The sequence below is a fragment of the Musca autumnalis genome, unplaced genomic scaffold (genome assembly GCF_047663935.1).
Source record: "Musca autumnalis isolate F117 unplaced genomic scaffold, ASM4766393v1 scaffold_1, whole genome shotgun sequence".
In the NCBI taxonomy this organism is placed as follows: Eukaryota; Metazoa; Arthropoda; class Insecta; order Diptera; family Muscidae; genus Musca; species Musca autumnalis.
In genome coordinates this window covers 213127804-213152734 of record NW_027411644.1, presented here as the reverse complement: position 1 = coordinate 213152734, position 24931 = coordinate 213127804, and the positions used below count along the sequence as shown (strand labels likewise).

The following is a 24931-nucleotide window of genomic DNA, read 5'->3' as shown; positions in this document are numbered from 1 at the left end:
CGATCGAGCACCTCCTTTGTCGATGTAAAGCCCCGTCTCGTAGGCGGCATATATTAGTGGATGTTCACTTTCCACCGTGTCTAACCTTCTATTCAACTTTGGAACCTGCTGTAATCTACAACATCATCAGAAATCTGAAGTGGCTGGGACAGCGCAACCTGAACACGTGAATCGTATTTCAAATATTCTACCAACCATCACCACCCAAACTTTACCTTCCATAAAACTATTTTCCCCTTCTAAAAATTTCTACTTAATTACTTCTTTTATACTTTCATAGCTTCCTTTTTATTTTTGGCTATTTCTTCTTTTCTCTATCTTTTCTGTTCTTTAGAGCACATCCCTCATTTTTCCCCCGGATGGTCACAATGGACCGGAAGGTCTCCGAGTGACGCAGTCACAAATTAGTGGCTGCACATCTCCAAACCTAAGTATAGGAAAGATTTTTGTCGGAAACTCTAAAAAAGTTACAGAGTTGCACTACTGTTTCTTTATTAAGGTAGTTTAATATTAATCGAGTCAAGTCCTGAGGAAATTCATACAAGTACTTCCATGAATTGTTTACTTCTTAATCAACATTTTCTGGTTCACCTTCAACAATCTCTTCTTGAGGTATTTGTACTTCATTCGTATTTTCAATCTCATTTACGTCAAGTTCTTCTCCCGTTGTGACATTTACCTCTGGTCTTGGTACATCCTCAACGGATTCCCTCCCTGGAGACATATCCTCAAGGTTGTCAGGCTTTTCAGTATCATCCTTTGTTCGTGTATCCAGAACACTTTCATGCTTCGACAAAGATTTGTCGTCAATCAATGAATTGGCATCACCAGCACCTTTCTCATTTGAAACTGCTGTTACGCTTAAAACCTCTTCCTTAGAATAGATATTTGACAATTGAGATTTCGATATTTGTTTCTCTTCTATAACACCTACTGAGCCAACATCAATGTGATCTTCATGTGAATATTCCTCTTCAAGTATAACTTCTGATTCTTCCTCAACATGCTGCTGTTTTTCTGTGGGAATTATTTCATTCACTTCTGAAGAAGATTCACTAATAGCCAATGGAGCTGTTTTCATTTTAATCATATTCATCAATGATATTCCTTGCTGTAGACAATCATCATTACTATTAAAATCTGAACAAGAGACGCATGAAGATGTTGTTAGATTGAGGGAAGTTCCATCTGTATCCAAATCCATGGTTGATGATTTGGAATGTTTAAATGCCAAATTATGGTCGTGTTTAAAAGCAGTGACTTTAGTTTGTTGTCCAATTTCTCGCATATTTAGGGAGGAATTCCAAGAACATTGATTGGACACCTGGGGTAAATCTTTGTTCGAAAGTAACAGAAAATTGGCTAATTTTTCTTTCCAACTTTTGTGGGGATCTACACTCGTTTGAGTTACAATATCATAGACTCCACTTATGAGGGAAGCGACAAAAGGTTTATCTTTTGAAAATTCCATTTGATCGGGATAAGCAATGGGTTCGAAGATATCTGAATTGAAAGTCATATACAAATCATAAGAACATGTTTATATCTCACAAAGAACTTACAATTGGGAAAAATGAAACTAATATCCTTGCGAACTTTTCCCAGACATTTTGTCACATGGACATTTTTCTCCATTTCCACTGAATTGCCACTATAGAAAATATGAGAAAAATCAATACCTATTGAGTTTTCGCTAAGGGATACTACTCACAAATAACACACCATTGAATTCAGCAAATCTTCTACCGCATTTTCTTTGGCTAATATGACGGCCTCAGATGGTCCTTTTGATAGCAATATAACTTGAAACATAAATGACGGGTCCTCACAAATATCCTGATAGAACTCTGCCGCCAATTCGGGAGTAAATTTTATCTTTCGTTGACCTTGAATTTGAAATCCTTTCTGTAGCAAATGAATGAGCAAAGACTTACGCTTTGCCATATAATCGGATTTTATAATCAGCAAAGAATCTTGGAACATTTTAAATAAAAAATATTTTTTTGAAAATGAAAACAGCTAAGTAAACATGTCAAAATGAGGCACAAAACAAAGCTAAAAAGACTTTGACATGAAGTCAGCCTGGATGAATAAGGATTTCTATAGGAAATCTCTCATTCAGCCTTGCCCAGCCTGGCTGAATAAGGATTTCTATAGGAAATCTTTTATTCAGCCAGGCTGAATATGAATTTCTATATGAAATCTTTTATTCAGCCAGGCTGAATATGAATTTTTATATGAACTCTTTTATTCAGCCTGGCCGAATAGAGATTTCTATAGGAAATCTTTTATTCAGCCTGGCTGAATATGGATTTCTATAGGAAATCTTTTATTCAGCCTGGCTGAATATGGATTTCTATAGGAAATCTTTTATTCAGCCTGGCTGAATATGGATTTCTATAGGAAATCTTTTATTCAGCCTGGCTGAATATGGATTTCTATAGGAAATCTTTTATTCAGCCTGGCTGAATATGGATTTCTATAGGAAATCTTTTATTCAGCCTGGCTGAATATAGATTTCTATAGGAAATCTTTTATTCAGCCTGGCTGAATATAGATTTCTATAGGAAATCTTTTATTCAGCCTGGCTGAATATAGATTTCTATAGGAAATCTTTTATTCAGCCTGGCTGAATATAGATTTCTATAGGAAATCTTTTATTCAGCCTGGCTGAATATAGATTTCTATAGGAAATCTTTTATTCAGCCTGGCTGAATATGGATTTCTGTAGGAAATCTTTTATTCAGCCTGGCTGAATATGGATTTCTATAGGAAATCTTTTATTCAGCCTGGCTGAATATGGATTTCTATAGGAAATCTTTTATTCAGCCTGGCTGAATATGGATTTCTATAGGAAATCTTTTATTCAGCCTGGCTGAATATGGATTTCTATAGGAAATCTTTTATTCAGCCTGGCTGAATATGGATTTCTATAGGAAATCTTTTATTCAGCCTGGCTGAATATGGATTTCTATAGGAAATCTTTTATTCAGCCTGGCTGAATATGGATTTCTATAGGAAATCTTTTATTCAGCCTGGCTAAATATGGATTTCTATAGGAAATCTTTTATTCAGCCTGGCTGAATATGGATTTCTATAGGAAATCTTTTATTCAGCCTGGCTGAATATGGATTTCTATAGGAAATCTTTTATTCAGCCTGGCTGAATATGGATTTCTATAGGAAATCTTTTATTCAGCCTGGCTGAATATGGATTTCTATAGGAAATCTTTTATTCAGCCCGGCTGATTATCGATTTCTAAAGGAAATCTTTTATTCAGCCCGGCTGATTATCGATTTCTAAAGGAAATCTTTTATTCAGCCTGGCTGAATATCGATTTCTCTAGGAAATCTTTTATTCAGCCTGGCTGAATATGGGTTTCTATAGAAAATCTTTTATTCAGCCTGGCTGAATATGGATTTCTATAGGAAATCTTTTATTCAGCCTGGCTTAATATGGATTTCTATAGGAAATCTTTTATTCAGCCTGGCTGAATATGGATTTCTATAGGAAATCTTTTATTCAGCCCGGCTGATTATCGATTTCTAAAGGAAATCTTTTATTCAGCCTGGCTGAATATGAATTTCTGTAGGAAATCTTTTATTCAGCCTGGCTGAATAGAGATTTCTATATGAAATCTTTTATTCAGCCTGGCTGAATAGAGATTTCTATAGGAGTATTTTATTCAGCCTGGCTGAATAGAGATTTCTATAGGAAATCTTTTATTCAGCCTGGCTGCATAGAGATTTCTATAGGAAAACTTTTATTCAGCATGGCTGAATAGAGATTTCTATAGGAAATCTTTTATTCAGATTGGCTGAATATGGATTTCTCTACGAAATCTTTTATTCAGCCTGTCTGAATATGGATTTCTATAGAAAATCTTTGTATTCAGCCTGGCTGAATAGAGATTTCTATAGAAAATCTTTCTATAGGAAATCTTTTATTAAGTCTGGCTGAAAAAGAATTTCTATAGGAAATCTTTTGTTCAGCCTGGCTGAATATCGATTTCTATAGGAAATCTTTTATTCAGCCTGGCTGAATATCGATTTCTATAGGAAATCTTTTATTCAGCCTGGCTGAATATCGATTTCTATAGGAAATCTTTTATTCAGCCTGGCTGAATATCGATTTCTATAGGAAATCTTTTATTCAGCCTGGCTGAATATGGATTTCTATAGGAAATCTTTTATTCGGCCTGGATGAATATGGATTTCTATAGGATGTCTTTGTATTCAGCCTGGTTGAATAGAGATTTATGTAGGAAATCTTTTATTCAGCCTGGCTGAATATGGATTTCTATAGGAAATCTTTTATTCAACCTGGATGAATATGGATTTCTATAGGGAATCTTTTATTCCGCCTGGCTGAATATGGATTTCTATAGGAAATATTTTATTCAGCCTGGCTGAATATGGATGTCTGTAGGAAATCTTTGCATTCAGTCTGGCTGAAAAAGAATTTCTATAGGAAATCTTTTATTCAGCCTGGCTGCATATGGGTTTCTATAGGAAATCTTTTATTCAGCCTGGCTGCATATGGATTTCTATAGGAAATCTTTTATTCAGCCTGGCTGAATATGGAATTCTATAGGAAATCTTTTATTCAACCTGGATGAATATGGATTTCTATAGGAAGTCTTTTATTCAGCCTGGCTGAATATGGATTTCTATAGGAAATCTTTTATTCAGCCTGGATGAATATGGATTTCTATAGGAAATCTTTTATTCAGCCTGGCTGAATATGGATTTCTATAGGAAATCTTTAATTCAGCCTGGCTGCATATGGATTTCTAATGCGGGGCATACACTATACTGCCAAACTGCACTGCCAAATGAACCCTTGTGTACGTGTGTGATTGAATATTGTGTGGCATTCCTTCAATCCATATTCCAAAAATGATGAATTTTCCTCCAAAACTCGATTTTGGGTTGAAGTTTTCCAATTTTTTTAATTTCCTCACAAATAATATTTGTTGTTTTCAAAAATTATTTGTTGGTTACTTGGAAAATAAACTAAATTCATCGGATTGAAAGGGGTTCATTTACAAAATCAAAACTATTTTGATTTCAATCCTGCCAAAACTACTCCCAAATACATTGACAAAAACTTCAAAATTTACTAATACTATTACAAATGCTGTTCTGCATGCCCATAGTGTATGCCCGGCATAAAGGAAGTCTTTTATTTAGCCTGGCTGAATATGGATTTCTATAGGAAATCTTTGTATTCAGCCTGGCTGAATATGGATTTCTATAGGAAATCTTTGTATTCAGCCTGGCTGAATATGGATTCCTATAGGAAATCTTTGTATTCAGCCTGGCTGAATATGGATTTCTATAGGAAATCTTTTATTCAGCCTGGCTGAATATGGATTTCTATAGGAAATCTTTTATTCAGCCTGGCTGAATATGGATTTCTATAGGAAATCTTTTATTCAGCCTGGCTGAATATGGATTTCTATAGGAAATCTTTTATTCAGCCTGGCTGAATATGGATTTCTATAGGAAACCTTTTATTCAGCCTGGCTGAATATGGATTTCTATAGGAAACCTTTTATTCAGCCTGGCTGAATATGGATTTCTATAGGAAATATTTCATTCATCTTTTATTCAGCCTGGCTGAATATGGATTTCTATAGGAAATCTTTTATTCAGCCTGGCTGAATATAGATTTCTATAGGAAATCTTTTATTCAGCATGGCTGAATATGGATTTCTATAGTAAATCTTTTATTCAGCATGGCTGAATATGGATTTCTATAGCAAATCTTGATAAAAATAAGTTTTGTTGAAACATTTTAATCGTTACACTCTTATAAAGAGTAAACACCAACCTGTTGCCATTTGTTTATTGACACAAATACTTGAGGATAATTTGAGAATGTAGTTTAAAGGACTTGGCATCCTCTTTTCATATAAAAAGGATATAAAAACTTTTAAACACCACATCTACTAACAGCCAACCCATGTCCCCATTCCAATGCTTTCCTCCAAAATGTGCTCCATAACTTTCCCCTGGTACCCTAACACACACTTCCATATCTCGGCAACAATTACTTTCCGGGTTTTTTTGTTTTTTTGTAGAGAGCCTCGCAGATTTGCTGTTTGCCTCCGAAAAAGAGAACAAGAGTATGAGAGGACTGGTGCAACATTGCCTTTCCGAGCCAACAACATCCACACAAAAGTTGCATTTCAAGTGTTGTTGACACGGTTTGTTAGTTGTTCTGCAGACGAGTAGTCAGTCGTCGTTGGAAAAAAAAGTGCATTGCCAACAACGACTATGACGACAAACTCACTTCAGTAGTAATTTTCCCATTGCCCATTGCATGGGTCACAGCGGTAATTTGTGAATTCTCTTGTTTGCGTTCCGATTGCTCCCGTCGGCGAAGTGATGTGAAGTTCAGTGAAAATCCAATTTGATTCCTCCCATTCAAATAACCATCCATAAAAAATATGTGTGCCACTCGCTCCAATTAGATACACATGGCAGGCAAATGGCATGAAATGTAATTAATTGAAGTACCCAAAAAGAAAAAGAATCTGCTGAATTGTGGTTAAAAAACAAGTTTAATCCTACAAATACCAACACAAAGTCAAGAAAAAAAGAAAATTGATACAAAATCAAAAAAAATATGATCTCAAATGTAGAGAGTGCGGAAATATGTCAGAGTAAACAAAAAATGTAAAAAAAAAAGCTTGAAAAGTTTTAAAGTGCTGAAAGAATTTTAGTGGAAATTTGGTCGGTTTAAATGTTAGTTTTTATTAACTCATTATAATTTTTAGTTAGTTCCGGATAGTTTGTATTGGCTGCATTATCGATTTTTCCCAAGGTTAGTTGGTGTTGGAGGTGGTGGTCAGTTTATCCAAAAATTAAAGGAGAACAATGCATTTCATTACTCATGTTTCGTTAGTTAGCGCATTTTCCGCGAAATTTTGTTTTTCGTTTCTTTTCCGGAAAGCAAAACGTCATTTTCGCTTGCACCAAAACACGCTCCATCCACTACACTCATTCACCTCTTTATTAAGTTGGTGCACGTGTTACCAGATTGTTGTGAAATAATATGATATTTTGGGCGAAATGTTACTAAACAGTTTGTACAACCGGGAAATATTTCTCTTTAAACCACGTCCCACACTATGTCGACGGTTCATTTTGAGGATGGTAAAAAATTGAAGGCGATTTGGTACAAGTATTTGAACCCACGTCCTTGAAAAACACATGAAAAAAGTGTTGTCACAGCGTGTTAGCGTTCCGAGCCAAACTCATAACTTTCAAAGACTACGCTAAGCGTTTGTCATGAAATCCATACAATAAATGAACAAATATTAAGCGTTGTAAAAAACAAATTGCATTTGAAAGAGGAAAAGTTAGATGACAGCGGAGCTGTTCCACAGCCGATATGTCTGATGAGCCTCTAATAAAGGCGAAACATGTCACATTAGACTGGTTTTAACTCAAAGGGAAAAAAATCGATGTCGGATTTTTTTATGCGGCACGCTCCTAAAATGTTTAGTTTTGTTAAAAATTAAGATTGCCCAAGTTTGAGCTCAATCGGAATATGTTAACACGGGCCTCAAAGTTTCCATGGCCCCTTTGTATAGCTAATATTAAAATCTGACCCAATTTTCAAAATTTTTTGTAGGATTACTTGTTTAGCTGCAAAGAACTGGTAAACTATTGTCATCGATTAGACAATAAACGCGGTCTGTAGAGTGATTTTGAGAAAATTCGCCTATGGCCCCATACAAATTTTAAAGAAATCGCTCTACAGAATTTTCGGCTTTCCTTTTTCACTTGCAAAAATCATTGCTCATTAAGCTCGACATTAACGAGAAATTAATTAAAAGGTTGTCAGCTAACAGCCTCGAGGAAAAAAGTGTAAAGGTCGGCCGCGTTTTGATATAGCCCCATAGAACTGTACCGCCCGATTTTCGGTATTTCTTGGGTTCTAACTGCATTAGCCATCCGAAATATATTATATTTTAGTCTTTGCCAGAGGTGCAAAATATTCGTACAGGGAATTGTTGGTATAGGACCACGTTTTGACGTTGTCCCCATAGAACCGTACCGTCCGATTTTCAATATTTTGAAAGTTTGAGCAACAGTGACTTGAATTTGGTGACTGAAATGACTTAAATTTGGTGTTTAGTCTTCAATAGATGTATAAAATATTCCTACAGACAATTTTGGATATAGGTTCACGTGTTGATTTATCCCGCATACGACGAAATTTTGAAATTAGTGAGCATAACAAAAGTTATTAAATATAGGAAAAAAGGAGAAAAATACAGTTTGCGAACAATCATCGGATTTAAACCCTCATATGGACAAAACTACCTGAAGTATCAATACGACGACACTGTACGATACGGAAAATGCAAACAACTTCTAATAAAAAATTACATTTTGAGACCACAAAAAACATAGTTGGGTTTCGCGTAGTTAGAGCGGGTCTATCAATATCCCCAAAATATTTTCTTTTTATATACAAGTTTGCTTCAGAGGTTAAAACAATACTCTAAATGGTTTCAGAGATTTTGTTCAAAAATTTTTGGTTTTGTTTTTCAAATTAAAATGTGTTCTACCAATGCTTATCAATAAATTTATATTCCGAAGCACTTGGTTTTAACCAATTTAGCCCAGAAATAAACATGTTCAATAAAAGCAGCGGTACTTGACATTGGCTTAAAAAATTCTATCCATCCCACAGTGCACTATGGACCCAATGAAAGGTTTTTGAGGCAACAAGTCACTGGAAGCTGCTGGACGTTTCAAATTTCGTCCCGATGTTATTAATGTCAGCTGGCGTAAAACAAGGATGCCCACTATCTCCATTGTTATTCGCGGTGGTATTGGACGAAATTATGCTAAAGTTAGAAAAGAAAAAACGCGGTATCGTCTGGAGTTTCAAAAAAAGACTGGAAGATTTGGATTTTGCGGACGACATATGCCTACTTTCGCATAATTTCCATGATATGCAAGGAAAACTGGACGAATTAGTTGCACTGGCAGCGAAAGCAGGTCTTGGAATCAACATAGAAAAGACTCTTGCGATGAGAATTAACTACAGCACAGATGCACCGTTCAAAATTTGTAATAAAAATGTAAGATACGTAGAAAGATTCTGCTATTTGGGCTGTATAATGTCAGTAACAAATGGAGTAGAAGACGATGTCTGCAACAGACTAAACAAGGCAAGATCTGCATTCGGACGCCTGAGCAAAACCTGGCGCTCAACGCAAATCTCAAAAAACACGAAACTTCGAATTTTCAACTCCTGTGAAATCTACCCTCTTGTATGGAAGCGAAACGTGGCTTATGAACAACAACATAAACCAGCGGATACAAGTATTTGTGAACAAATGTCTACGAATAATATGCAGAATATTTTGGCCAAAGACCATATCAAACGAGGACCTGCTCAGGATAACTAGACAAGAACCGATGGCGCGACAAATATGCAGACTAAAATGGAATTGGATTGGCCACACCCTCAGAAAGAACGAGGAGAGTATCCCAAGAATGGCTCTTGAATGGAATCCCCAAGGAAGCAGGAGGCCAGGTCGACCGAAAATGACGTGGCGAAGAACTATTTTGAATGAACTAAAAACCATAAATAAATCTTATGATGATATAAAAATGATATGTAATGATAGGATAGGTTGGAATAATCTTGTAGAAGCACTATGTTCCCAAGTGGAATAAATAAATAAAGGAAAAAAAAAAATTTATCCCAAAACGAATGAATCTTCGTTTTCAATGTTGTGGGGATGTAAAGTCTATGATGTTCCGTATCAACCACATAAAAAAATATGTTTTTAGCTCTTCGCGAAATGATTTTCTGATCTATTTTCCGATAGTACTATGAAAAATAGGCATTTATTTTTGGTCATCAGGATAGAACAGTCACTTTATTTTCGCGAATTTTTGAGATATTAACGCCGAATTTTCTTTCAGTCTATAAAGCAAGGCTTTTTCATCATTTTTTCACCAAAGAAAACCTATAAATAATTCCGCGGAAACCGAAATAACAGCGTTAAAGGGTTTAAATTGACAGATATTGGAAACATCTCGGAATATCAATAGGAGTCGCGCAGTTATGTCATATTTCTTCACAATAAGATAGAATATGACACAGACAACATCGACGGATACAATCGAGTACTTCGGATGCTGTTAAGATGGAGAATTTTCAAAATAATTATGAAAAACGTCAAAATTTCTTATAAAAACCTTGATGTTTTGTTCAAAAATGGGTTTTCCGCGAACAAGTCTGCCGTTCAAAGGTTTAGAAATATGCTCCAGATTTGGAGGAAGATAATCTGATATGAAAACAAGAGTTATTTTAATACACTGAGGGCAATTTTAGTACTTTTTAAAACAACATACGAAACCTAAAACCTCAATTTCCATGACTGTGTTTTCCCGCGAAAACGGGGCTTTTACATTTGCAATTTCGGTTAAAAAAAACTACTAATTCGTAAAATCCGGTATGGAGAGCGTAACCTTGTCCAATTATATTGGAGCATAACACTGTTGTGAACAGTCGCGGACACCGAAATAAGAACACATATAAAATTCAAAGTCCAAACGGTGTGTTCAATTTGAAAAATGTGCTAAAATTTCCCTCAGTGTATTAAAATAGCGGTTATTTTCATATCAGATTATTTTCCTCTAAATCTGGAGCATATTTTCAAACCATTAAATGGCAGACATGTTCGTGGAAAAACGATTTTATTGAACAAATCATCATGGGTTTTTAAGAAATTTTGACGTTTTTCATAAATATTTTGAAAATATTCCATGTTATCAGCATCCGACGCACTCGATTGTATCCATCGAGGTTATCTGTGTCATATTTTATATTATTGTGAAGAAATATGACATAATTGCGCGACTCCCATTGAGATTCCGAGATGTTTCCAATATCTGTCAATTTAAACCCTTTAACGCTGTTATTTCGGTGTCCGCGGAATAATTTATAGGTTTTCTTTGGTGAAAAATGATTAGAAAGCCTTGCTTTATCGACTGAAAGAAAATTCGGCGTTAATATCTCAAAAATTCGCGAAAATAAAGTAACTGTTCTATCCTGATGACCAAAAATAAATGCCTATTTTTCATAGTACTATCGGAAAAATGATCAGAAAATCATTATGCGAAGAACTAGAAACATAATTTTTTTTGTGTTTGATATAGAACATTATCGACTTTAAATCCCTACAAAATTAAAAACGTAGATTCATTCGCTTCGGGATAAATAAGCCAACATTAACAGAAATTTAGGTGTTCTATTCTACTGACGTGGAGTGTATATGTTTCAACCGATTTTATATTTAAGCCGCACTAAGGTCACAATTTGCATCCGATCGCTTTAAAATTTGATATGGTAAATCCTGTTCAATTTAGAATCACGTCCGGAAAATTTGGTTCTGATCGGTTCAGGTATATATGTATATCTACATACATATATAGAAAATTATTCAGTGGGCCTATTCTGTAACTTGTTAACAACAGTCGATATTGTTATTTGTTTCGAGAAACTCATTTAGACAACATAATTAACAACCTTTGTATTCTGTAAACAAATTTTAACAACTTTTGTTAAAAATGTCGTTATGAAAACAACACAAAAATAGTAGTCGTTAAAAAATTTGCCTTTGCCTTTTGTTGTGTGTATGTCCCGATTTACATTAGGCGAGTTTACTTGCGGCAATTGTCATTTTGTAGGAGAGAGAGGTGAGGCATATGGTAACCCATTGCCTCTCAGCACCCTCTCTCACCTACAAACTGACAATTGCCGCAAGTAAACTCGCCTAATGTAAATTGGGACTATGCTTGTTTATTGAAAGCTTTTGAAATTTTATAGACAATTTGTCTACATTTTTATACAATAGCACAATCGTTACTACAAACAATTCTTATTGTCGACAACGTTGTCGATCGTCAGATTGTTAAAAAGTTTTAACAACTTTACTCATTGTTTATTTTACAACAATTTCATTTGTTTGTTTTATTGTTGTTATAAAAACAAAAAAATTTAAACAATATCGATAGTTAATTTTTTAATTTTTTAATCGAGCTTTATGATCTGTAATGCAAGTGAAAAAGAAAAGCCGACGATTCGAACCCACACACCCACCACTATGTGACATGCATGTTTGGCAGACCCAAAGCCGCAATAGGGAGCAGACTTATGTCCTTTTAGCAGATGCATATACTATTTGCATTCCGGACTGACGGCTTACGGAGGGTATGTTGGTGTAGTGAGGTTGCCATACATACACTCTAAATTATTTGTTGAAAAGTGCAATGAAAATCACTGTGTTTTTATCGATTTTTTAGGAGGTGCGTAATTATTAACAAATTATAGTGCAATTTATGGAAATGCGTGATTTCAAACACAAATTATTGCCAAAACAGTAGTTTCTACAGAATATGTTTTAAATTAAACACAAACTGGTTAATTTCAAACATAAAGTTTTGCAAAGGCTGTAATTGCAATAGAAAGAAACACAAACAGTAGCAAATTCATTTTCGCACAACAAAAAATGTGTATTATACAAGCAGAAGAACAACAAAACTCAAAAAACACGGGTTAGTTGGTCGTGGTTCTTTGTTCGAAGCTAACGAAAGATTGTGAAGATATTCTTTTCTGCTTAAAAGTGCAAAAAGTTGTAAAATATTTTTAGTGGAGGTAATAAAACTTGGGTTTGGGCGTCGAGTTAGTAACCCTCCTCTAGAAAAAACAGCCTACTATGAAAAAACGAAAGAAAAAAAAAAAAACAAATCCCTCACAAGTTGACGACCCCCGCAAACGATTTAAGGACCATGATCTGCGAATCTGCACCTGGAATGTTCGCACTCTCTATAGAGAAGGTGCAGTTTACGCATTGGCGGATGTACTTGGCCGACATTACTGCCATACAGGAAATACGATGGAACGGGAAAGGCGTCACAACAACACCTAAAGGTGACGCACTTTATTATAGCTGCCACAGATCTAATCCCAGAAGATGGTATTGAATGTATACCACCCGGCCAAGATGAGGTAATGACAGCTATAAACCGGCAGTAGCAGCTGATGGCCTACCAGCCGAGCTGTTTAAAACCGGAGGCGACACGCTGATAAGGTGTATGCATCAGCTAGTTAGCTCCATCTGGCAGGAAGAACGCGTACCCGACGATTGGAACCTGAGCATCCTGTGCCCCGTCCATAAGAAAGGAGATAAGACTTTATGCTCCAACTATAGGGGCATAAGTCTTCTCCCTATCGCTACAAGATAGCCACATGTTACTTGCTTATGCTGATGATATAGACATCATGGGACGATCAGTAAAAGAAGTAACCGATACATTTATGAAGGTCGAATGAGAATCTGCTAAAGTGGGTCTGGCGGTAAACAGTGAGAAGACCAAGCTGATTGTGTCGACGCGCAATGCGTCCATTGAAATCGGACCAACTGTTGAAGTTGGTTCCCATAATTTTGAGGTAGTAAAAGACTTCGTATACCTCGGCACCGCCGTAAACACAACAAACGACATCAGTTGTGAAATAAAAAGAAGAATTGTATTGGCCAACAGATGCTACTTTGGCTTAAGTAAGCACTTTAAAAACAAAGCCACAACTCGTCAAACAAAAATAACTCTTAACAAAACACTGATACTACCCGTGCTGATGTATGGTTCTGAAGCCTGGGTGCTTGCGCAAGCAGAGAGAAAAATTCTTCGAAAGATCTACGGACCGATCTGCGTTGACGGTGAATATCGACGTCGTATGAACCACGAGCTGTATCTGCTATACAACGACATGAATATAGTTAAACGTATCGAGATGCAGCGATTGCGTTGACTAGGCCATATAATAAGAATGAGCGATGGTGAACCCGCTAAAAAGGCGTATAAATTCGAGCATCGAATTGGCAGGCCAAAGAATGATGGCGCAAATAAGTGGATGAAGAGTTCACAAGGCGCGGTATTCCAAAAAGCGAAGCACGAAACAGAGAGAATTGGACTTCTTTTCTTAGTTCGGTATATGGAACAAATGTTCTGTAATGGGCCAGCTAAGTAAGACGGCCATCAGAACATCTGTTTTTTTTCACATGTACGTTGTCACTTTGGGTATACTAATATACAGAACAGCTGATGTCATACATGTGAAAAAGCAGATGGTCTGATGACGGCCTAAGTAAAGTAAGTAAGTATAAAGTCCATATTTACATTAGGCAATTTTCCTTGCGGCAATTGTCAGATTGTCGGTGAGAGAGGGTGTTGAAAGGCAAAGGGTTGCCATATTCCTACCCCTTCTTTCCATCAAACTGACAACTGTAAATATGGACCAAACACATTCAGAAATTATTTGGGTACCTTTGGATACATTTACAAAGAAAAGTGCGTCAAATTACAATAAATTGTGTCTAAATCGCAACTCAAAATGTGTAAATTTCAAGCACATTTTGCGTAATTTTTTTGTGTCGCATCTTGTTGCCTTTCATTATCATTGTGAAATTCAACAGGAAACGTTTAGAGTGTAGAGTTGAAATTTACTGTTTAATGTTGTCTTTTTTCTCGTACCTTCTTTATCGTTTGGTACATTTCTTTAGTTTTGTTGGATATTGATGCAGCGGCTGATTCTAAAATTGTGGTCTTAGCCTTTTCCCAGTAATCACCTATGTTAGAACATGAATGGTTTGTGATTCGGCATACTTTGCGAAGTCCCTCAACTATCTGTTGCACACGGTTTCCTCCTGTAGTTTGGCAACTTCATACCATGATCTGCGTTTTTTTGCCATTTCTGATTTTATTGTCTTAAACCTCAGTGTTCCTATCAGAAGATGATGGTACCTACCTACATCTACTCCTCTTTCTGCACCTATCACAGGAGTGTGGTGGCACAGGTTTCTGTTAAAAGTGTGCCATTATCGTTCACTGTTCCTAAGCCATAGTTGCCCATTACACATTCAAGGTTCGATCCTACCTGAGCGTTGGAATCGCTCATTATGATTTTTACATCTACTCTGTGAGCCGAATCTAAAACATTTATGAGCTGGCTATAAAAAGCACTCTTGTTGGAATCTTCAGTGTTCTCAGTTGGGGCATAACATTGTACAACGGCAAGGTATCTAACACGTGTACGGAATCTTGCTGATATTATGCGATCCGTATGGGGTTTCCAATCAACAAGGGCTTCCATAGCATTTTTGGCCAGGAGAATCCCAACTCCACTAGATCTTGGCTGGCCAGAAACCAATGAGGGTTAGTTTGTATTTGCATAACTATAACTCTCTCTGGGCAAGTTGTGAGGGTTCAGGCATGTTCCAAATCGTGTCCAGGTTTTCATTCCTAATGTCGTCACCGAGGCTGGATTGTGATTATTCTATCTTCTTCTTCAGTCCGTTTACTGCTGTCTTTACCTCTTCTTGGCCGACGAAATACACACAATACCATCTCCTGGGGTTTGATCTGGATCTTCGACTGTGCAATCCTATCATTAAATTCGCCTACAATAATTTTAAGGTGATGGTGTAAGCTTGAGGAGACTATACTGTCTTTGCAAAGCAGGCCGTCTCTGCTTTAAATTTTTGCGGGGTTAATAATCCGTCTTTTATTTTTCATGGTAGTGGGTTTTTGCGGGTTACTAACCAAAGAATAAACTCAGTACTTTTAACGTCCTTACAAATAAAGTTTAGAAGGTACCATGACATTTCAGAAGGCAACATGACATTTCCCATTAGGAAATGAAACCGATTTGCCACTACAATGTCACAGTTTAAAATATTTCTAATTTGGTAATATCTGGTAACTCCATACTGTACGAATTATGTTCTCTGTGCATGAGGTAAACTAAAATTTCGCTCTCATTCCTCTACAGTACTGAATGCATGTTTATGTTTTGTCCCGCTCTAATGAAATGGCTACCCCTCCCAGTGTTATTTGAGAAAACGTGCTGGCAATATGTTGTGGGGAGAACTACTTTTGCTTAATTGCAAAAAAGAACTCCAATGTTAACGAACTGCTAGATAGTGGATTGCAAGCAATAACACAATTTGATGTTGTTGCATGCAGCTCACTTTTAAAATGAGTAGGTTTTTGATACAGTGAGCACCAATATACAGTAAAGATGAAGATATTATAGGTTTTTAATCAAACATTAAGATTGGGGTAAATTAATTATTACATTATTCTTTAATTTAAATTTATTGATTAGGGAGATAATTATATGATTATATTATTATATTAATTTTACTTAGGTACCTACAAATACATATGTAGTTATTTTAATCATTCTTTCATTATGCCATTATGCTAAATTAGGCTGTAAAAAGTGTAACACCCACAATAAATTAAAATGCAGTTGACTTCGTATTTCTAAAAAAAAGAAGAGAGAAAAAGAGCCATTGAACGGAACTGTGATTTAAAATAGTTAAACTATTGTTTTCATTAAGTTTTATATGCCTAAACAAATACTCAATGATGGACATTAGTAGACAAAAATAAAACGAATAGTTATGTTGAATAACGGTAATCAACAGCAACAACAAACACAACAACAACAGCAGCAGCATCAACAACAGCAACATCATACACATCAGCAGCATCAGACGACACAGCAACAACAGCAGCAGCAGCATCATCAACAACAACAGCAATCAGTTCATCAACAGCACCCACAACAAACACAGCAACAACAAATTATCAACATCAACGCACACGATTACGATGCTAATCTGAACTTTGCTACCTTTGGCGAATTATGCCGACTATGTTCGCTACGTAATGGACCCTCCAAAATTCACCTGTTCGAAAAGGAAGCCGAACAAGGAAATCTCATTTATAAATTACGTTTGCTAATGCCGGTAAATGTAAGTATTCAACCACCTCTTTCCCCTGCACCCAATGTATCGTCGTTTAGTTGCATACATACATTGGTTTATTTCTTTTGACCTCAATGGTGGTACAATGCAACATTCCATCCCATATCGTATTTTTTAGATCGCCAAAGAAGATTTCTTACCCAAAAACATTTGCGAACTTTGTGTCCAGAAAGTTGAGAGCCTGTATGACTGGCGCCAAACCAGTTTACACAACGAAACTATTTTAAGAAATTATGCCGAGTCCATGAGAGCCGTTACAGCAACAATCAATTTTCAGGTAAGTTTAATAAGTGATGGATTCTTTTTTTTTGAAGTTGTGGAGAGGTTTTTTTCAAGGAAGGACAACAAATTAGTTTGTGGGTAACAGTAATTATTCTGCAATCCAAATAGAATATACATACATATTAGAAATGTCGATTTTGTTGCTTTATTTTCGTCAATCGTATAAATTAAATATGTATAAATTATTTGTATGTTAATATTAATATGTACATATATAATAGAGGTGACGTAGGGGATGAAAGATACCAAGGAATGGTCCTGACCGGTTTTAACATGGCAATGCCCAGTACTTATGTATGTTTATACCCTCAGCATTTAACGAGGGAATATACACTTTCATACGGGCAAAATGTGCCTCATCGAAATAATGGTTTTAGATCCCAAGTATGTTTGTACGAAATCCATTTTAGACAATTTGGAGTTGTTTTAGTCAGGGATTCGGAGTCGCAATCGAGCAATTTTGTTGCAGTCAGAATCTGAGTCGAAAAAAATAACTCGACTCCGACTCAGTGGAAAATTTTTTCCTACATACTCGGTTATTTATATTATAATAAAATAAAACTACGTAAACATGTTGACAAAAACTATATTATACTCAGTTCCAGGATGAGGCAGAGGATATTTGATTTGAGCTTGTATATATTTAATCTTTTTGAATGGTATTGAAAATTACCTCGGTGTCGACTCCGGAGTCTGGAGTCGAGAAAAAAGTCGACTCTATAGTCGGAGTCGAACTAAAAATGGCTCGACTCCGAAACTCTGGTTTTAGCCATGTCCGTCTGTCTGGCTGGCTGGAGCGCACGATAACTTTCGAACGGATCAACCGATTCGGTCCCAAATTTGGCTTTCGTAGTATTTTGTCCAAAGTTAGTTTAAGTTCGAAGATGGGTTATATTGGTCCACTCCTTCCGGTACCTCCTCCACAAAAGTTCGAAAATGTTTGGAAAATTTGTTCATTCGGTAACTCTTGAAGGGAGTGGCCGAATTGGTCCATACTTTACACATCCTAATATATCTACTAGATATAGATCAAGTTCAAATATGAACTTTATTTGTCCACTCTATCCGGTACCTCCCACGCAAAATTTCGGATAAGTTCACTTTAAGACCTGCTATCGAATCACTTTGATTTTTGTTGAAGCAACTTGCATTCGCTGCCTCAATTACGATGGTAAACGTTTTTTCAGGGACAAGTCCATACTTCTTGAGCAAACATACCGAAGTGTGTAAAAACCCCCTATGGTACCATATGTAGTGGCTGGAGATCCACTTCCATAATGGTCAATGTAGATCCATTCCTTTTAGTATCTCCCCCGCAAAACTTTTGATCTCTAATCCTAATGAACATTTTTGTCGGTTCAAATTCCAAAATTTTTTAAAAGCCCCTAAATACATACGTTTTTTGGGCAAAAATTGTTTCAATATATACAGGCTGAGGGTATATCTCTGTCGGCAAAGCCGACTGATACTTTAGTACTGGTTTTTGTTGTATATTCTTATATTTGACACAATTGCAAAAAATACTTAATTTTACTTTCATAAAAATAGTTTAAATAAAAGTTCCTAAAACGTGAAATTTTGTTGCAAATGTATTGGCCACCACTGTATATATATATATTAAGCTTGTTTTTCTGTTTGTAACGCATTGAAATAAACATTTGCGACTTTCAGGCTAATATTCTGAGCCAATCTACTCATGTCCGTCCGTATGTTGTTATCATAAGGGGGAAATAGCAAAAATTCCCACAAAGCTAAATTTTGGTGGAGAGCTAGGGTTTAACTTTAGAATCAATGTCCTAATAGTCCTCATCAATCCCATGTGTGCAAAAAAAGATATTCGGGGTCAAAGGTCATTTTTGGAGGCCTTTTTCAGTTTTTTTGATTTTTCAAGAAAACGGTAAGATTTAGCGAAAATCGTAGATTTACCAATTGTCTACAATAATGACCTTTACGATTTTTAAAAAGGACTTATAGTTTTTGATATATATATATCAAAAACTATCGCTATAGCGATAGCAAAGTAAGAATAAGCCGCGTAAATACATTATGAGGCGAACCGGTTAAAATAACTAAACCATGTATTAGGTATTTCCATAAGCTTTCAAACGACATCCACTTTGCCGTAATCGGTTCAGTAGAACCGGGTCTAACCCGGTTTTTAAATCTGGCCTTTCAGGTTAAATAACCGGCGAACCGGATCTGCCGCCCATGAAAATTATACATTTCCGTAATCAGCGCACCAAACCCTACCTTCGGACAAAAATGCAAAAAATCGGAGAGTTTTCGTTGGTGTCGTTCTCGTTGGGCTTTGGATTACTTATGTGGCTGAAATGGGCCAATTTTGCATAAAATGACTCTAACATGGTATAACTCTACTAAACACTCTCCGATTTTGTTGCATTTTTTTCTTAAATGTAGTTTGAAATGCGCTCTTCAGGGGAACATATACTTTTTGGGGGAACAGACTCGGATACCCCGGTTCGCCTGAATATGTGCATATTCCCCTTATAAGTGGTGTGTTTTTTTATAACCGCTATATCTCAAGAATGGTTTCTTCTAGAAAAAAAAATTATAATAATCAAACTTGTATATATTTTATCTGTCTACAATATTTACTCTGGAAACTTTTCGATAAGACCAACCGTTTTCAAAAAAAAAAAATCGAAAACCTAAGAAACCCTTAAAAATTGACCTTTGACCTCGAATAACTTTTTTTGCACACAGGGGATCGATGAGGACTTTTAGGACATTACTTCTAATGGCAAACCCTAGCTCTCCACTAAAATTCAGCTTTATGGGAATTTTTGCTTTTTCAATGTCTATTTTGACTGGACTAATAAGACGCTGAAATTTTAGGAACATGCGTCTTTTGTTTGCAGGCTGGTCAAGTTCGATGATGAGCTATATATGTAGGTCCACGTTTTGGTATTGCCGCATATAATAGTACCGCCCGATTTCAGATATTTTGACGTTTTTAGTCACATTTTCTGATCGAATTAGCTATAATTTGACATTTAGTGTTCCTAGTGACCAAAAAAACATGTTTTGGTATAGTTTCTATATAACGGTACCTCCAGATTTTCGGTATTTTGAGAATTTTAGCTACACTTTTGAACCGAACTAGCTGTAATTTGACATTTGAAGTTCTCAGTAGTTACGAAACTGTTTTCACTAAAATCGTCAACATAGGTCCATGTTTTGCTATAGCTCCCATATAAGGGTAACTTCCTATTTACGGTGTTTTGAGGGTTTTAACTACAGTTTTTAACCGAAATAGCTGTAATTTGACTTTTGAGGTTCTCTATTGTCAAAAAACTTCTCCACCAAAAATCGTCAAACTTGGTCCATGTTTTGATTTAGCCCCCCATAGAACGGTACCTCACGCTTTTCGGTATTTTCAGGATTTTAGCTAACATTTTTAAACGGACTAGCTGTTATTTAGGTTCTCAGTGGCCACGAAAGTTCTACACCAAGAATTGTCAATATAGGTCCAAGTTTTGGTATAGCCACATATAACGGTAACTCCAGACTTTCGGTATTTTGACTACAATTTTTAACCAAGCTAGCTATAATTTAAAATTTAAGGTTCTCAGTGATCACACAAACATCTCCACTAAGAATCGTCAACATAGGTCCATGTATTGGTGTATCCCCCATATAACGGTACCTGTCGATTTTCGATATTTTTAGGGGTTATAACTATATACATATAAAGCATTTGTTGGTTATAACATTTGTTGACCAAACTACCAGTAATTTAATGTTTAAGGTGGTCACAGTGGTCACAAAACATCTCTACCAAAAATCGTGAACATATGTAGGTCCATGTTGACGTATAGCCCCCATATAACGTTACCTCCCGATTTTCGGTATTTTGAGGATTTTTGCTACAATTTTTAACCGAACTAGCTGTTATTTGACATTTGAGGTTCTCAGTGGTCACGAAACTTCTCCGCCAAAAATCGTTAACATAGGTCCATGCTTTGGAATAGGCCCTATAGAACGACATTTCCCGTTTTTCGGTATTTGAGGATTTTAGCTAAAATTTTTAACCAAACCAGCTGTAATTTGACATTTGAGGTTCTCAGTGGTTTGGAATAGCCCCCATAGAACGGTACATCCCGATTTTCGGTATTTTGAGGATTTTAGCTATATTTTTTTAACCGAACTAGCTATAATTTGACATTTGAAGTTCTCAATGGTCACGAAATTTCCCCAATAAAAATCGTCAACATAGGTCCATGTATTGGTATAGCCCCATATAACGCTACCTCCCGATTTTCGGTATTTTAAGGATTTTAGCTACAATTTTTAACCGAACTAGCTGTAATTTGATATTTCAAGCTCTCAGTGGTCACGAAACTTCTTCACTAAAAATCGATGTCCTCAAACAGCAAAGACTTTTGATAAGTCAAGCGTCACCATCACTATTTTATTACACGGCTTGCTCTGGTTGAGTCCTCGAATAATACGTGTATGGTGGAGGGTATAAAAACAACGAAAAATATAAATAACCCCTTATTAAGCCTCATAAAGTCACTGGTAATATAAGCTCCACAAAAAATGGATGCAAAATTGACGTAAAACTCCGTTTTTTTATTTTTTTGTGTTTTTTTTTTTTTGCATTTTGTTATAGTATTATATGTTATCTGTCATTTCATGCTTATAAAGCTTCATTTGACCAATGCATTTACACGCAATTGGCCTAAAACGCAAGCAATAAAAAATCTACTTTTTTGTAATTTTCGACTTTTGAGGGAAAATTTAAATATGTATACGATACAAATTTGATCATAAATGTTACATTCATCTAAAGACTGGGATTTGTTAGGAATGTAGTAAGAGTATTTTCTCAATCAAAAACCAAGGGATTGGCATGTAAGAATACACCTACGAGGGCGGTTCGGAAACTTCTTAGCCTATCAATGAAAGAGAATAGTTAGTTTTTCAAAAATATTTTTATTTTTCAATATAATCTCCTGAAACTTCAATACACTTAGTCCTACGCTTTTCTAGCAATTCTATCCCTTGACTAAAATAGTTTTCCTCAAGATCTTCAAAATAGAGGTTTACAACTGTAATTGCATCTTCATTTGAGGTAAAACGCTTGCCAGCAAGGATTTCTTTTGGATTTGGGAACAAGTAAAAGTCACTGGGAGCTAAATCAGGAGAATAAGGTGGGTGGTCAAGCAACTCGTACTTTAATTCGTTGATTTTAGCCATTGTTAAAACACACTTGTGCGCTGGTGCGTTGTCTTGATGAAAAATTATTTTTTTGTGTTGTAAGCCAGGACGTTTTTCTCGAATTTGTACATTTAATTGATCCAAAAGGTTGCAATAGTACTCTGAATTTATTGTTTAACCCTTTTGCAGATAGTCAAGGAGCCCTTTCACCTAACACATTCACCATATCATTATGAATTTATTGTCCCGATAAACCTTTTTAATGTAAATATTTAATGACAGCACGCATTTCTAATTTTTCCATTGTAAAAAAATTGCGGATGCGTCTTTTTTGAACACCTGTTTCTATATGAAGGAGTTGCCAGATCGAAACAAAATTTAACATGTGTTCATAACAGAGATGGAAGTTTCCAAAACACTTAACTTTTTTCTGTTCATACCGCGCTTTTTGTGCTAGGCTAAGAAGTTTCCGAACTGCCCTCGTATATTTCCATCCAACTATACGTTTTAGAGAAAAAAATTATTTTTTAAAAACTGATTAAAAAGTCTCAAAAATATAATCTTTTATACAATTATAAGTTTTCTCACAAAAAAAAAAAAATTATCTTGAAAAGGTTATTCGAGATGCAAACGTCAAAAGAAATGGCACAATATATCCACATGTTACTTGTTTATGTTGGCGTTATTTATATCATGCGTCGATTAGTAAAGGAAGTAACTGACACCTTTAAGAAGGTTGAAGGAGAATCTGCTGCCAAGTAAACGGCGATAAAACGAAGCTGATAGCCGTATAAATTCACGCAGAATTGGAAGACCAAGGTGGAAGACATGATTGAAAAACACGGTATTCTAAATTGGAGAAATAAAGTAACAAATAGAGAGGAATGAAGATCTTTTCTTAGTTCGGCTTATAGGACGAATGTCCTGTGGAGGGCCAACTATGTAAGCACAAGATTAGCTGTTACAATATGAAGAAACCACTAAAGTGGCCTAAAATCACGATTATTAGCCTTTTTGGCTGCGTCGTTAGTTAACAGGTCCAGATTGAGGTTTTTATTAAAATCGAAAATTGAAAACTAACTATAAAGTCTGACGCCAAATTGATTTATTTTTCAAACTATTTTGTAACGATTTTAAAATGTTCGTTTCATTTCCACTTGTTTCGCGGAAATGTCTTCGTCGTAATCTTTGATTGTCATTTCTCTTTGAGGATGCATTAAAAGAAGAAAGAATAACAAAAATGCCTACATGTTGCTATCGTTGAACGATAAAACTAATCAAAAAACTGTATAAAAAAGAAGCAGACTCAGCAAACCTAAATACGTAGTTGTTATTTAGACAATTGTTATAAAACAAGTAAAAAAGTATCAGTCGGCTTTGCCGACAGAGGTATACCCTCAGCCTTTGCCGACAGAGATATACCCTCAGCCTGTGTATATTGAAACACTTTTTTCCCAAAATACGTATGTATTTAGGGCGTTTTAAAAATTTTGGGCGTTTGAACCGATAAAAAATGTTGATTAGAATTGAAGACCAAAAGTTTTGCGGATGAGATATTAAAAGGCTGTTTGCTTCTGGCTGTTTGCTCAAGAAGTATGGACTTGCCCCTAATAAAACTTTTACCATCGTAATTGAGGCAGCGAATGCAAGTTGCTTCAACAAAAATCAAAGTGATTCGATATCAGGTCTTAAAGTGAACTTATCCGAAATTTTGTGTGGGAGGTACCGGATGGAGTGCACAAATATAGTCCATATTTGAAGCTGATCTATATCTGGTAGATATATTAGGATGTGTAAAGTATAGACCAATTCGGCCACTCCCTTCAAGAATTACCGTACGAACAATTTTTCCGAACATTTTTGAGCTTTTGTGGGGGAGGTACCTGAAGGTGTGGACTGATATGGCTTATCTTACTAAGGCCAAATTTTGGACCGAATCGGCAGATCCGTTGGAGAGTTATCTTGCGCTCCAACCGCTACACACGGTGTCATAGGGGTTTTTGCAACTTTCAGGATTTTTTCTCAGAAAGTATGGACTTGCCCCTGACGAAACTTGTACCGTCGTATGGAGGGCTGTGAATACAAGTTGCTAAAACAAAAATCAAAGCGATTCGAGAGACGGCCCTAAACTGAACTTTTCCGAAATTTTGTGTGGGAGGTACCCGAAGGAGTGGACCGATTGAGTCCATATTGAAACCTTATTTAAGTCTGGTACACGTTTCACGATGGGCAAAGTATGGACCAAATCGGTTACACCCTTCAAGAGTTATCGTGCGCACAAATTTTCGAACTGTTCTGGGGGAGGTACCGGAAGGAGTGGACCGATATAGCCCATCTTCGAACTTAAACTAAGTTTGGGTAAAATATTACGAAAGCCAAAATTTGAATCGGTTTATCCCTTCGAGAGTTATCGTGCGCTCCAGCCAGCCAGACAGACGACGGACATTGCTCAATCGACTTCAAATTGTCTGAAACACATTTCGTCCAAACATACTTGGGGTCTAAAACCATTATTTCGATGAGGCACATTTTGCCCGTATGAAAGTGTATATACCCTCGTTAGAATAAATGCTGAGGGTGTAAAAAGAAGCA

The 24931-nt window shown here is 36.1% G+C and overlaps 2 protein-coding genes across 11 annotated transcripts in view; one reads left to right on the top strand and one right to left on the bottom strand.

Annotated features, from left to right (window-relative positions):
- Window positions 1–467: 467 nt before the first annotated feature.
- LOC141391073 (uncharacterized) lies at window positions 468–2029 on the bottom strand. Its single transcript, XM_073963993.1, has 3 exons — window positions 1712–2029; window positions 1563–1651; window positions 468–1503 (listed from the first exon to the last, which is right to left on the bottom strand). The coding sequence occupies exons 1-3, from the start codon at window positions 1981–1983 to the stop codon at window positions 569–571; spliced, it is 1296 nt and encodes a 431-aa protein (XP_073820094.1). The 5' UTR covers window positions 1984–2029; the 3' UTR covers window positions 468–568.
- Window positions 2030–6177: 4148 nt separating this feature from the next.
- LOC141389047 (uncharacterized) overlaps window positions 6178–24931 on the top strand; it is a 50948-nt gene continuing 32194 nt past the window's right edge. Inside the window, exons 1-3 of one of the 10 annotated variants that reach the window (XM_073960063.1) lie at window positions 6178–6340; window positions 16314–16861; window positions 16992–17150. In XM_073960063.1, coding sequence (XP_073816164.1) covers window positions 16508–16861; window positions 16992–17150 — 513 coding nt within the window. In that variant the 5' untranslated portion in view covers window positions 6178–6340; window positions 16314–16507. Of the gene's footprint in view, window positions 6832–16313; window positions 16862–16991; window positions 17151–24931 lie in introns of all 10 variants that reach the window. The other 9 variants (XM_073960054.1, XM_073960060.1, XM_073960064.1 and 6 more) reach the window with 9 other exon arrangements.

Bases quoted from the DNA above. Each gene is read 5' to 3' on its own strand.
- LOC141391073 (XM_073963993.1), bottom strand. From the start codon at position 1,983: ATGTTCCAAGATTCTTTGCTGATTATAAAATCCGATTATATGGCAAAG. The intron at 1,652-1,711 runs GTGAGTAGTATC...TATTTTCTATAG, and splicing joins AATTCAATGGTGTGTTATTT to TGGCAATTCAGTGGAAATGG. The intron at 1,504-1,562 runs GTAAGTTCTTTG...CTTTCAATTCAG, and splicing joins TAGTTTCATTTTTCCCAATT to ATATCTTCGAACCCATTGCT.